The 15616-nt window shown below is 41.2% G+C and overlaps 1 protein-coding gene across 1 annotated transcript; it reads right to left on the bottom strand.

Annotated features, from left to right (window-relative positions):
• Positions 1-953: 953 nt before the first annotated feature.
• Positions 954-12901, bottom strand: lurap1 (leucine rich adaptor protein 1). The gene is made up of 2 exons (XM_041208927.1): positions 12150-12901; positions 954-4089 (listed from the first exon to the last, which is right to left on the bottom strand). Exons 1-2 carry the CDS (start codon positions 12381-12383, stop codon positions 3493-3495), a joined length of 831 nt encoding a protein of 276 aa, XP_041064861.1. The 5' UTR covers positions 12384-12901; the 3' UTR covers positions 954-3492.
• Positions 12902-15616: the final 2715 nt, after the last annotated feature.

Raw genomic sequence — 15616 nt, 5'->3', positions numbered from 1 at the left:
GGCATCGCTGGCTAGGCCAGCATTTATTACCCATCCCTAATTGCCCTCAAGAAGGTGGAGCTGAGCTGCCTTCTTGAACCACAGCAATCCTTGTGGTATAGGTACACCCACAGTACTGTTGGGGAGGGAGTTCCAGATTTTGACCCAGTGACAGTGAAGGAACAGCCATATATTTCCGAGTTAGAATGGTGAGTGACTTGAAGGGGAACTTCAAGGTGGTGGTTTCCCATGTATCCATTGCCCTTGTCCTTCTAGATGGTAGTGGTCATGGATTTGGAAGGTGCTGTCTAAGCAGTCTTGGTGAGTTCCTGCAGTGCATCTTGTAAATGGTACATACTGCTGCCACAGTGCGTCAGTGGTGGAGGAAGTGAATACTTGTGGATGGAGTGTCAATCAAGCGGGCTGCTTTGTCCTAGATAGCGTCAAGCTTTCTGAGTGTGGTAGGATTGTACTCATCCAGTCAAGGGGAGAGTATTCCATCATACCCCTAACCTGTGCCTTGTAGATGGTGGACAGGCTTTGGGGAGTCAGGAGGTGAGTTACTCACCACAGGATTCCTAGCGTCTGACCTCCTCAAATTGGTATGCAAATGCTAGGAAATCCATAATACCAGAGGATTCCCAAATATATACAAAATCCATACATTAGACAAAGACAAAAAAAGGAAGCTGCTAACAGCCAATGGTAGTTCACAAAGGGTATCCTCACATGGCAAGTATATAAATAAGGCAGGTCCCATTGTGTTAGGTCACATTGATCATTAAACAAACTGGTTTAGATGCACTGGAATTTGAATTAAAGATACATCAAAAATCCTCTGGCAACATAAATGAATAAGTAGCTAATGGCAAGGTCACAGGCTAATTAAAAAGGCAAAGCATAAATAAGCAGTTTGATTCTAGTAATGTTTGACCAGACATTATTCAAATTACTTACACACAATTTAACTTTGTAAATAGAAGGGTTTAATATTGATGTTACTGCATTGATCTGTAATTCTTTAGATATCTGTAATACTCACAAGTATATTATCACACTGATTATCTTATTCATAAAACTAAGCTTTGAGTTTTATAGTAAAATATAAAATGTATAACCATGGAATGTATTAAATACAATTAATAGAATGAAGCAGCTTACTGCAAATCTTAGTTCAATTAGAATGAGACAGCAAGTCCCAAACACACAGGATTAATTCAAGGATTTATCGTTGAACAAGTTAAATTTGGCAATTGATACAATATCCAGACACATCATACAATATACATGTACAAGTTACGCACAAAGAGATGTTCATGGTTTGGCAACCACCATACTTTAAGACTTTAGTGCATTGTGTTGCTTTGCTAAAGAATGTTTCTTTTCCTGCTTTCATTAAAGTTTGGCAGGCACTTCAATCACCCTTGAGCCTTTGTGTTAAATCTTTATATTTCAGCAGAAATATCAATAATTCTGACAATACAATAATCATCTGAAGTACAGCATAAAACAATAGAGAGTCTGACCTGGTTTATCCCTAAATCATTAAGCCAAACATTCTTTCTTCCTTTACCCAGCTTCCATTATAGGCATATTGGATTATCAAAAATCTTACAGTTAATTTGGATTCAATCAACTGGAGAATCCCTTTTAACCCAAAATGCCTATTAAACTGCTTTAGTGTCATTGATGCAAACGCTCTTCATTTTGTTGTCTTACATCTGCTTACATACATTGTTAATATCTGGACAATGAATTGTAAACCAGGTCAAACTGCAACTCCAGGTTTGCAGAACACTAGCTATTTTTTTAAACAATAGCAAATCTCTGCAGTTTTCAAAAATCTATCATTCAACATCACCTGGGAAAAAATGTTTTGTACCTTACCAAAGTCAATTATGTGTTTGCATCAAGAGAAATCTGCATCAGATCTCAAAGCGAAGGTTTTTGAATAACTACATAAAACGTGGTTATATCTGCAATTTGTGTAGAAATGCAATAACATTCTGAAGGTTTGATGCCTCCCTTTTAATACAGTAGAAATAAGCTATCTTTATGATCTTTCGAATGTCTGTCCTCATGAAGGGAAAAGTATATCTGTTAAATCAAATGACATTTGAGAAAAGGTTTTCCAGCCATGGAGAGAGACAACTTATTTACCTTATTTACAACTAATTTACAACTAATTTAAACATGAACCAGAATTTCCCTCGCAACCAAATCAGCAGAGGTGAATATGTGCACAAAAATACTCCATGTGAAAAAGCTACATAGTGACAAAGACAGGGCTCATGCAGCAGGTAAGCCCAGCAAAAACTGGCAGCTGGAACTATCCAGACAAGAAAGGAATAACTTTACAAGAGTAGCTCAAATATTTTAAGTTTAGACAGATATTTAAACCCGCTGAACATTGGAATGTTTCTCTTCCCAGACCACCGATAAATTTTACTAATTAAGTGCTTACCTCCCATATACAAAATTGTAATCTTTCATTTGCTAGACCAAGACCTCAGAAATATACTAGTATCACAAAGGAATGTACATCCAATCAATATTATAGTTATACTACGATTATCATGCTTCCTAATTTTTGGAATAGGTAGAAAACAGTACGATTATTGATACGGCATTCAATAAAACCATCCATCATGAGATCATGCTGATCCTATACATTAGGAAAATGGTACTCAACCTGTAGCTCAAGTCATATTTGGCTAGTCAGAACCACAATGCAGATTTTTATTCCTCATTAATGGTCACAACCACCAAAATACATTTTAGAATTATAACTGTTATATAATAGAAATAGCTTGCTTTTTATCTAGAATGCATTTACAGAGTCAGTGTGAAATAGTTTCTTACTTCATTTCAATGCTGAACATGTATAGTGTAAATGCAGAGCTGTGGCCCAATCTAAATGTGCTTTGTTCCAATGTCAGGTTGAGCTAGAACTCCTAAGTAAGGCTGCATTTGCACCATCTCTATAGAACACAGTTACAAGCTAACTATTTGCACCAATTGAGATTCTATTCTAAATGTAGTCTCAGTGCTTGAAATCCAATTTGGTGCTCTCAGATTTCTTAAAACTGCCAAATCTCTCAGGCTGCTACTCTGTTCTGACACTTGAAATACTTGGCTTTTATTATAATACCTAGTGTGTTTTTTTATATTTTGCCATACTGACCACCTGTACTTTTGAATTTGGCTGTTTGAGTCTGCAATATTAAAAAAAAAGCAGCCAAAGCAGCCACTGGCACACATCACTGAAATGAAACAGAGCAGAATAACCTTTTTGAATAGCAGATGTCTTTTGAAACTTGCACATTCTTTTACTGCTTAAAAATGATTTTTGATCGAGGATTAAAAAAAAACCCAAAGTTCCAAATTGCCTACATTTACTAAAGAGAATTCTCCTGTAGTGCTAATGATAATGATTCAGGTGCTATAATGGTTCTGATTGAGGGGAGGTTGAGTACCACTGCATTGATCAATAAGAGTGTCAACCCTACCTCCTCACAGGAATGTTACATCATCTTGTGACTGCACCCAGTGCCAGTGGGCATCATATTCAATATGCATTTTATTTAGTTTACAACCATCATAATCTATCTTCCCATTTTTTTGAATCTTCAGTTTCGCAACATCTTTGCATAATTTATCGTGAGAAAATTTATTTTCCATGTTGCAATCAGCAGCACTGTTTCCTTGCTTTTTCGAAAAGCCATTAGCCATGTTGGTTTGCTGACAGTGTGTCTCATTGGTATATATTTCTTTCTCCATTGAGGTGAATGGGCCTCCTTGATTTGAGGGGGTAGAAGACAAAGGATCCATGGTGGTCTGACAATATTCATCCATATCGTCAGCCAAAGTGTCCAAAAAACTTCCAATGGAAATGCCATCCAATTTATCATTTGGATCCTGCAGACTGTTCCAGCTACCTCTCCTTGAGGTCTCCTGACTCTCCACAAGGCTGTACATACTGCTGGTCAGACTGCTGCATCTGCTGGCAAGCGTGCCCTTTTCTTCTAAAATCCACTTCACTGCCTCAATCCCTTCATTAACAGCCATCAACTGATGCATTATCTTTATATCAATCGCCTTTATATATGCCTAATGGTAAAAATAAACAATTACAGGTGAAATCATAACAGCATCACATTTTACTGCCTAAAGAAACATTTTTTTTTTACAAGAAGTTAATATCTTGCTGACCAATTTCATTTTTAATATATGAAATCAGGTTATTACCAAGGACAAGTACTATGAACAGGAAATGCTTTCCCTTCAGTATCCCAGGACTCTTTATGGCCAATAACTTCAAGTTGAATAAGGGTCACTCAAAGACCCTTTACACACATTGATGTCTGGTTTGCTTCAAACCCGAGGACCATTCAAATGAGAAAAATAATATTCCAAATATTTTCTCCCCATCTGCCTTCCTTCACCACCTCAATCAATCCCAGGCCTTCAGAGATGCTACTCTCGAGTAGGTCATTAGGATTTATTAATCCTCCAATTATCCTTGCATCCTGAAAGGAAAGTAACTAATCTTTGTGCACTGCTTCTTCTCTTCCATACAGTAGAGATCAGAAACTTGAACCAATTCTCTGCACAAGAGTTAGTGTGTTGTCTTGCTTGGGAAATAAATCTGTTATTCAACTGACTGCAATTGCATTTCTGGTACTGGTGGTCAAGGATTAGAAAGAAAACCCAATGCTCCAAATGGCCAACACTTACTAAAGAGAATACTCCTCCTGTTTTAATAGCATTAATTCAGATTTGAAATTTATCCGCATTTTAATTTAGGCACTGATCTGACAGGACAGTTATAATTACTTTAGGGAAATTATTACCAGCCCAGAAGACCAGGTGATGTGAAGAAGTTAGTTTCTGCTGCCTGAATTATCCAAGAAACCACTTTTAAATAGGGCAATGCAGTAAGGCTTTAATTAAATCAGCATTTGAACAAGTCCCCAAATGGTCCCTTTCTGATTAGCCACCGTTCTCAAAAAGACATTCGTGAACCAGTTGGATTTCGTGACATTCACTGAACCAAATCAGCTTTTAAAATTCCAGATTTTAAAAGCAATTTCAAATTTTCCAGCTGCCATTTTGGAATAACTAAACTACCATACCAACACCACAGGCTGGATTTTTCACTCATCCGCTGGCAGGTTGAAGGTGGAGGGAATTGTGGGGGAGCATGTCAAATCTAACAGTGGACTTCCCACTGCCAAGCTGCCCACCCCTGACCTGTCTGAAATTTTATGAGGGGCGCGGAGGCATTGGGACCCCCACCCACCCTTGATCCTATTGAGGCTCTTAAGCGGTCAGTTAATGGCCACTTAAGGGCCTCTTCCCGTCATCACCAAAAAATCCAGCCCTAGGTCTCTAAACCTGAAGCACAGACCTGATAAATGAATTAATGTCAAAAAGACTCACAGCATTGCCTTACTGGAAAATATTACAAACATATCTTGTTGGACCCTTGGCCACTAGTTTAGTTGGACTAATGAATCAGGGTTGCACGCTTGTTTTGGGATGACCAAGTTAGTACCATTGGCACAGCAGTTCAGCAGACAGTTCTTATGTAGAGCACATTCTATTTATTTACAAAGGAACTCAGCAGCTACACTTGTGTACTTACAACTAAAACCCTGTCTCTACATTACACAGACTCTTACTCTCGACTACTAACCACAGACTACACACTACTCAGGTAACCCATGCTACTCTGTCATTGGATAATAAGATCATGTGATCTTCTATTATAACATTCTTCTTAAAAGCATATTACACATCAGATTATCACTTATCTCCATAAAGATTGGCTCCAGTGATCATGGTGGTGGTTCTGTTTTACACAAAAATGGTAGTGCCAGTAGTGAAGAGAGCATAAGATAATGATAAATGGATGCGTTGATGACTATTCAGGCCAATATGGAACAAAAATTTCTACAAGTGTCACATATCCATGTTCCTGTAAGATCACCTGTTGATCCCTCTGACACTGTCGACCCTTCTATCTGTTGCATCTTGCTGTCAGTGATGTCGCACAAATGTCTTCACTACTTAAAGCCACTACTGTCTGTGGTCAGGGTCTCCCCAAGGCCATGTTGCACCACTTTGTGAATCTTCAATGTCTAGTTTGCTGGCACCCACTACTTCTCCATAAAGTGCTTGCTTCAGCAACTACCTGCTGTCCATCCTGACAACATATCCAACCCAATGGAACAGGAGCTCTGATTATTAAAGCCGCATTGTTGGTTAGTGATCTTGTACTGTCAGTTAATACGACCAAGTCTTTAGATATTTCAATGTCCCATTTACCCATCACTCAAGTGCTCACTAAACTACATTGGCTCCCGCTTAAGCAATACCTCAAACTCTCCTCCATGGCCCTACCCCTCTGCATATCCATAACCCGCATCAGTCCTACAACCATCCAAGATAGATGTGCTCTTCCAGTTCTGCTCTCCTGCACATCCCTAATCTTAAAATTGCTCTACCATTGGTGGCCATGCCTTCAGCTGCTGAGACCCTAAGCTCTGAAATTCCCACCCTAAACTCTCCTCTCTACCTTACTTTCCTCCTTAAAACCTACCTCTGACTCAAGTGTTTGGTAATCTCCATATGCAACTCTGTGTCAAATTTTGTTTGATAAAGGTCCCGTGAAGCACCTTGGGACATTTCACCATGTTAAAAGTGCTACATAAATTCAGTTTTTTGTTTTTGTTGTAGTATGAACGGAACTAGGCCCAATACAAATCCTTGTTTCACACCATTCGAAACCACAAACAATTCAGAGTACACCTTTAATATGGATTCTGCCACAAATGGTATAGGAGGTAGCTCCACCAAGTGGCAGACTTCTTCTGAAATAAAGAAGTCCAGCAGTCATCAAGTCTGAAATGTGAATTATCATAACACTGAAAGGAACAATTGCATCTTGAATTAAATTGTTGGATCATACTCCAGGAATTCACAGAATTGAAATATATGAAATCTCTAGTGTGCTGATAAAAAAACTCTCTTTCCTTTTTGGAAGAGACCAAAACATTATAAGCTACAGTTTCACTGACACTAGCCACTCTCCAACAACTCATGCATGTGGCCATTCACACGAGTAATATTAGGCTATTGGACCATGAGCACATAGGTTTTGTTTTTTTTTGCCCTCCTTACCTTCGTGAAGTCAAGACCAATTTTAGGTTGCCAGGACTGGCCTGGCTGAGATGAACTAACTCAGCACATTTAGATAACATCTTAGGCTGTGGGTTTATTGGCTCAGCTTCACACTAGATCATGACTACCAGCAAAGGGATGGCAAAGAAAGCACAATTGGTTTGTTTTGGAGTTATGCGTACCTTGCTCCCATTTCCTTCCCATGCATTACAACCGCAAGCACTAATATGGCTCTACAGCACTGACATCACTTATACCTATATACAAAAATAAACAGATGTATGAGCAGGGAAAATATCTATGACAATTTTCCAACATCCTAGGTCTTGGGAATAACCAAAGTTTAATGTCAAAAATCAAGCCTTAAACTGGCTATTTGGCAAAATTTTGTAGCACACACTGCCTGAATATGCATTAAATAATAACGATTCTAATAAGCAATTTCTACAATGACCCTTAAATGTATAAAGGCAACAGTACTCGGAGCATTTAGAGAGGTTGCTGGATCACAAATTCATGATTCACTGATGTTGTTTTGGAGTGGGGGAGGGAAAAAGAGATCTTAACAGTTTGTTTGGCCAGTGATTCAGTCTGCAACATTGAGGATTACTTTGCTTCTACATTATAACTAGCCACTACTCAATGGAATCTGCCAATAATTTACAACAGTTAAGCAGGTGGTGGTGGTGGTGGATATGAACCTGTATGGTACACAAGCATTGAGGCCTTTTCACATCAAATTATGACCAATTTATTTTTGGTAGGGCATTCATCAGAATGCAGTGGAATAGTTTCCAGCATGGGCTAATCAGCAAGTTCTGTATCACTCAGTGCAATGATTGGCGATATCAAGTCTGTCATTTCACCTAGGATGCTATAAGCTAAAGCAAACTCTCCCACTTAGAGCCGATTCTCAACACCACAGAACATCTCATTGCCCTCAAATGTAGTATATTTCATCCAACTCTGGTAGGAGTGTTAGCCAAAAACCCACATTCTTACTTTTGTGCTGATCCCACCCCATCCTCTTGAACAATGTGCTGCTGGCTACTTAATAGTGCTAACCACCCCTCTGAACCCAAGCCCACATATACCCAGCCTTAATCTAGAAAATGAACCCCGGTCCCTTTCAGAATCTCACAGATCTCTCAAATAATGCACCCCACCCAATGCTCTGGTACAATCCAAGTCAACAAATGCAGTCAAATCATATAGGATATCTATCTACCATTCAGAACAAGTACTGGTAATGTAACAGATCTGGAGAAACACAAGGAGGTGCTTGGCACCTTCCTACAAATCGGTCACTCATTCACAGCTGGATCACCCTTAGAACTAACTCTTCAGGGTGCAGGTAACAAGGCCCTACAAATGCTGAAGTCTACAACACACCCCCTCCCCACAAGTCATTAGGATATCCTGACTAGGGATGGCACCAGCTCCAATACCCAGCGCTCCAGCAAGATCTACATAATTATGTATAGCCCTCACAGCATTTACTTGAATAAATTGAGAAGTGTATTATAGCACACAGTGAAACCATTCTTTAGTGTGCAAACAACTTGTATAATAAAGGCTGATGATCATAGGAACATTAGATTTACAGCATCTTCAATGCATGAATTTTCTCTTTACTCCTTAAATAAAATCTGCCGAACTTATACCTATTATCTCCCTTCTGGGAAGCTCTTGTGCATCTCCCAGGTAGAGATTGGGAGGAATCTCATTTTCTGAATTTTCCATCTGTGGAGTTTGAATAATTTGATTCAAATGATTTTAAATTTAATTTTAGTGTTTGAGAAAATGTGAGAAGGCAATGTTCCACTGAATATATGAATTATTTTTCCCACATATATATAAAAAAAATGTAAAAAAACGTAAATAAACCCTCTTTGATTCCTGTGTTCTGTTCACATCTTTGGTTTGGAAACTCCACATTACCAAATGCAGCATGGAGTGACAAAATCTCTCTTACTCCCCTTTCAAAGAAAATACTACTGATTCAAACGATGATGTTGTGGCATTGTCGCTGGACTAGTAATCCAGAGACCAAGGGTAATGCACTGGGTTCGAATCCTGCCATGGCAGATGGTGGAATTTGAATTCAGTAAAAATCTGGAATTAAAAGTCTAATGATGACCATTGTTGATTGCTGTAAAAACCCCATCTGGTTCACAAATGCCCTCTAGGCATTATCCTTCCTTTTAGGGAAGGAAATCTGCTGTCCTTACCTGGTCTGGCCAACATGTGACTCCAGACCCGCAGCAATGTGGTTGACTCTTAAATGCCCTACATAGGGTACCAGGGATGGGTAATAAATGCTGGCTTAGCCAGTGACACCCACATCCCATGAACAAATAATAAAAAAAACAAGTAGCATGCGATTTATGCTAAAGAGTAAATTTATGAATGTTGTGCTAATAGAGTATCACTGGCTAATGAAAATAAAAGGTATCTTGATTAACATTTTAATGTGACAAACTTCCAAAAAGAATGATGCTATGGATATTGCATTTAGAAATATACATTTTAAGTTATTATATATATGGTGCCAATCTATCAAATTTTATCCTGCACTTACTTAAATATTTTGGGTATTTTTAAGAATGTGCAGACAATGGTCACTTTTTAACTCCCAGGCAAGAATGCCGCAGTGCAAACTGCATGTCCATGCAGGAGAGAGAGCAGGCAGGGTGGGACATTATTACATTGTCTGGCCTCATTAGTATGTTGCTTTCCAACCAACAAGCCTGTGGGAAACGATTAATCAGATGTTAAAATCATGCAGTTTGGAGGGAACAGCCCCTGACAAGTCCAGCAGAGGGCAATTGCAGGACAAGGAAAGCCCAAGGTTTCCTCGTGAGGTTCCTCCTGGCCAATAGGAAATGAGAAACAAACTGACCTTGCTTCTTCTGGTACCATGCACCGAACCAACAGCTCAAGGTTAAGATTAAGTCATCAGAGACCAACTTGCATGTTTGAAGAGGGCCCAGCCAGCTTCAAGCAATTTAAAATTACAATCGGTCAGATTGGGGTGGAAGAGTGGGTAAGTGTGCCATTTCAGTTTAACTTTTGCCCCCTCCCCCAATCTATTTCAGCAACCCCATGATTTTTGTATCTATCAGCCCCCAAAACCCACTGTTTCTGAATCTGCATGTTCTCTTTCTTTACTGAAAAACTCTCACCTGATCCAATTAGCTGTGTCATAAATAAACTACTTATATCTCACAAAGCCGTTAAATCACAGTTATACAGTGATAGGAAAAGTGAGACAAAACAGATGCATAGGCACCATGATGAAGGATAGCAAATTTATTTACATTCAAAAATAGCCTGTCAAACAATGTCAAATACTACCAGTCTGATCTGATCATGATTCATTCATTTCTAAAATTCACAACTAGAATACTGCATACAGTCTCCTTATTTAAGGGGATGTTTTTAGATGTTTTCCCTCATGGGGAATCTAGAACCAAGGGACAGTTTCAGAATAAAGGGGTCTTCTGTTTAAGACTGACATGAACAGGAATTTCTTCTCTCAAAGGGTTGTTAATCTTTGGAATTCTCTTCCCCACTGAGCAATGGTCATTGAATATATCCAAGGCTCAGTTAGATAGATTTTGATCTTTAAGGGAGTCAAGGGTTACAGGTGGGCAGGCAGGAAAGTGAAGTTAAGACCACAATAAGATCAGCCATGATCCTACTGAATAGGGCACAAATTCGAGGGATCAAATGGCTTATTACTACTCCTTTTTACGTCCTTATTCATAATGTTACCTTAAAATCTGAAATGATATGGGGGACGGGTTGTGGATTGAAAAATTGTAGTACCCCTCGAGACCAAACGGATGCAGTGGGTAATTTTAACGTTTAAAAATACAAATAGAAAAGTTAAGCAACACTTAAGATGTTAAGTTCCAGTGCTCGCGTTAGTTTGCTGATCTTGGGAGGTAGATGACCCTAGAGACAAATTAGATACCAGAATCAACCTCGAGTGTCTACGGTTGAATTAACTCAGATTAGGGTGTGGTTAAAGCTTCAGAGTCTGCGGGCTGGCCAGAGACTGACAAACTGGAGATCCCGCCCTCGCCAGTATAATATGGGAAAGAATGGATTTTTCAAGCTGATTTAGATAATTTAGTCATGCACCTGCTGTTCTTTTCTCTTAAATCAGCCATCACTATTAATTTGTTGAATTTCATCCTGAAGGAGTCCAGAAACATGAAGCGTTACACAAATGTTACTATAAAGTTAGCCAATGTTTCAACAAAAATAATCTAATGACATTTGCAAATTATAAAAAAAGCTCAATTTCGAATGAATTAATGCAATTGCTTTCAAATGCTGCGTTCTGGGTTCAATGCCAAGTGAAACAAAGTAAACCCCAACATTAAAACAAGTTTTCAAATCTCTCTTCCCCTGCCTTACACACACACACCAGGGACAGCCAAACACAGACAACACCACCCAGGCGGTAGAGCGCGCCTAGGGACATGCTGCTTCGGATCTTGCCAGATCCAGGCATCGTCTCTAAACTAACATGGCATGAAGTGGGGTGGTTTTTTTTTTAAAGTGGAAAGCTTGCCTGGAAAAGAACAACTTCTTTAATCAGCCTTGGTGAGATTGGTTTCAAACTTGAAAGAGTCGATCTGAGGCCATTTACAAACAAGCTTGCAGTTAATGAAGGGGTTAATGTGCAGATTACTCAGGTGACATCCGCTTGTGCTTTAAAGTGTTTGCCAGCGGCAAAGGCGAGGGAAGCACCTCCATAGATTAAAGACAGCGTCCCTGACATCCATTTATTTTAAATGTCGATCTGTGAAGTTACTTTCCAGCAGCAGTGTATATGTGAGCGGTGTTGCCAGGGTAAATAAACAGAACTACAATCACACTTTACAGCTGGCTCACCCACATTTCCAAATACCTGCAGACGCCAAGTGGGCTCCGTTTAAAAATCTAAACCTCCCCCGCCAGCACCACCTCACCATTTCCAGCCTCAACACTCGAATCTTCTCGGCCAGCCCCTGTGGCAGCCTCTTGTTCTGTCCGGAGAACAGCGCTGCCTGCTCATCACCAGCCCCGGGGCTATCCACCTTCTCCCCGGCTGCCCGTGCCGTGTCCTCCCGCAGCCAGCGCAGCAAACCTTCGGGCGTCTTCCGTCCCACCTTGTTCTCCAAATCCTTCAGATCCGGCAGCAATTCGCTCGCACTTTCTTCCATGGCAGGAGGAGCAAAGATGTCTCTTATTCTAAAAGGATTTCAGTCCGGTTAAAGCCACGCAGGCTAGTGCTGTTCCACAGCAGGTAGGCACTCCAGGCTGTACATTTCCCTACAGATCCTCTCGCTGTGCCCGGAGCTCTGTTACGTACCGGCCTTGAGGCTGCTTCTCACCAATTTCCACCTGCAGGAATCAATGAATGAATGAAGACACTGCGGCGAAAGCTGCTCCGGCACAGCCGCCCGCCCCTCTTTACCGTAATGGGCCGAAACAAAGCACCGTTCAGTACCAACCCCTCCGGGAACAATGCTCTCATTCCGCCCCGGCAGGGAGGGTGGATAGCAAACTCTCACACGCCCTGTGCGCCACCCTGCAATTAGCATTCAGAGGCGACAAAAACCGGCCTCCGTCCATTAACCACTGCTCGCTAGATAAACCGACTCAGTCTCATATGTCACCGACAAACCCTCTTCCTTTCCACCGGCGAGTGAATTCAGAATAAGAGGGTATCAATATAACAGAGCCCCCAACAGATCAAAGGAAGAATTCCTTTCCACAACAGGAAGAATAATGACAATGTGAAGCCAGTTGCCTCATGCAATGGTCGAAACATTTAAGAGGAGGATTAGAATGGAAACAGGTTCTATTTTATGCTTCTGTTTTAACCCTTAAAAGCCCGGCATGTGGATCTGCTAAGCTGACACATTTTTTGTTAACTTGATACAGTAAGAGTTAAAAGTTTAACAAGTTGGTGTTAAGTTAAACAGAAGTGCAATAATGCTTCAGAGAATCTGATTTATTAGGCGAGAGTGAGGGTTATTTTCAGTGCCCAAACATGTGATAATTAAATGGAATGAAAAATAAATGCAAGGTTTGCTCTGGAATGATAAGCCTTTTGCTCTGGAACAGGCGTCCAATAATTTGTACATTCATTTTCTGCGAATTAATAAGATTTACGTAATATCTAATTCCTTGCAAGAGCCATAAACAATGTTGCAAACTAATAATACCACCACTTCTTTAATATAAAGCAATTTCTGACATGCACCAACAAAGAGAATATAGAATCAAATCAGTAGTTCGACTGGACTCATGTCAAGGGAGGGAAATTTGTGACGGCAACATGGGTCCCGACCCGACGGTATTCCAAGGTAATCAGGCAATTACCGGGACAGCACCGGGCCTCCCTCTGGAAATCCCACCCCCGACAGCTGCCGGCCAAATAGAACCCAGCAGTACTACAGTACCAACAGTGCCACCGGGAGTGGTGGCTGCTGATGGTATTGCACTATGCCCACCCAGGGAATCCGCATTGGATCTTCTGGATAAAAACAAAAAAACTGCGGATGCTGGAAATCCAAAACAAAAACAGAATTACCTGGAAAAACTCAGCAGGTCTGGCAGCATCGGCGAAGAAGAAAAGAGTTGACGTTTCGAGTCCTCATGACCCTTTGACAGAACTTGAGTGAGTCCAAGAAAGGGGTGAAATATAAGTTGGTTTAAGGTGTGGGGTGGGGGTGGGGGGGGATGTTGGATGGGGGGAGAGAGAGAAGTGGAGGGGGTTGGTGTGGTTGTAAGGACAAACAAGCAGCGATAGAAGCAGATCATCAAAAGATGTCACAAACAACAGAACAAAAGAACACATAGGTGTTAAAGTTGGTGATATTATCTAAACGAATGTGCTAATTAAGAATGGACGGTAGGGCCCTACAATCCATTCTTAATTAGCACATTCGTTTAGATAATATCACCAACTTTAACACCTATGTGTTCTTTTGTTCTGTTGTTTGTGACATCTTTTGATGATCTGCTTCTATCGCTGCTTGCTTGTCCCTCAACCACACCAACCCCCTCCACTTCTCTCTCTCCCCCCACCCAAACCCCCCCCCCCCCCACCACACACACACACACACACACACACACACACACACCTTAAACCAGCTTATATTTCACCCCTTTCTTGGACTCACTCAAGTTCTGTCGAAGGGTCATGAGGACTTGAAACGTCAACTCTTTTCTTCTCCGCCGAAGCTGCCAGACCTGCTGAGTTTTTCCAGGTAATTCTGTTTTTGTTTTGGATCTTTTGGAGTCAGTCAGCAGGGTGGGATGGGCTTACCAGGGACAGGGCTAGCTTGGGAGGTCAAGGGGGGAGGCAGTGTTGGGCAGTGGCTTCCTGTGGGCTCGCCCTTCCTGATGCCAGTTCCCTTGATCAGGCGCAGAGTGCTTTTGAATGAAGGACCCAGCTCCCAGGGGCAACCGGTTCGCAGCTGGTTAAATTTGGGGTCAAAATCCTGGAACTTCCTCCTTAACAGCACCATGTGTGTACCTAGAGCACATGGACTGCAGTGGTTCAAGAAGGCAGCTTACCACCAGCTTCTCAAGGGCAATTAGGGATGGGCAATAAATGCTGGCCTATTCAGCAACTCCTACATCCCGTGAAAGAATTTTTAAAAACAGCAACAGCCGGATAAGGCAATTTAGTCACCCTTAATTGGCCACTTAAGCCAAAGGATTGGGAAAGTTTTAAAAACCAACAAATGATGACCAAAAAAAGGGAGAAAATAAACTTTAAGCATAAACTAGCAAGTTTACTAGCTAGTTTAAGTTACTAGCCACTTAAGAGCCTCGCTTGGCAGTCTGCAAGCCTTCCACCTCAGACTTAAACAGAGAGAGGCGGGAAGGCAGCGGAATCGCCACCCACCACACCGTCTCAACCAATCACATGCCCCCTCCTCTACCTCTGAACTTGCCTCCAGCAGGGGCATTAAATTTCAAAAGGTGTGAGCTCATTACAGGAGGTATGCTCACATTGCTCTGCTATCACAATTTCTGCAGTATAACCATACTTAAATTTCCAAGTTCCCATGTAGAACTTTAAACCTAATTGGGAGGGGGGGGGGGGTTCCCAGGGACTTGGAGGGGCCAGGAAAATTGCAGAGAAAGAGGTCTTCCTGGTCCCTGACATGTCCCCACTTTCTCACGCTTTTCCTTGAGGCAGTAATGACAAGCCACCCAGCAGGAGGGGGAAGCCAATTACAATTCATCAGTAACCAATTAGCTGCAATTTTCCAGTGTAAATGAGGTTTTACCAGCATCGCACAGGATCCCTGCTGTTGGTACAGCACATCAGTTAACAGGAGGTACATGCAGAGTGAGGGAGGTCACAGCAGCATGACAAATACGTTAAATCTACCGGCTTAAGTTGCAAATCAGCAAGCTTGAGGTCCTTGGCAGG

The sequence above is a fragment of the Carcharodon carcharias genome, chromosome 16 (assembly GCF_017639515.1).
Source record: "Carcharodon carcharias isolate sCarCar2 chromosome 16, sCarCar2.pri, whole genome shotgun sequence".
Taxonomy (NCBI): Eukaryota; Metazoa; Chordata; class Chondrichthyes; order Lamniformes; family Lamnidae; genus Carcharodon; species Carcharodon carcharias.
Note: the sequence above shows the minus strand (reverse complement) of the source record. Positions and strands in the feature narration are given on the sequence as shown.

Bases quoted from the DNA above. Each gene is read 5' to 3' on its own strand.
- lurap1 (XM_041208927.1), bottom strand. From the start codon at position 12,383: ATGGAAGAAAGTGCGAGCGAATTGCTGCCGGATCTGAAGGATTTGGAG. The intron at 4,090-12,149 runs GTGAGGTGGTGC...TTTTACCATTAG, and splicing joins GAGTGTTGAGGCTGGAAATG to GCATATATAAAGGCGATTGA.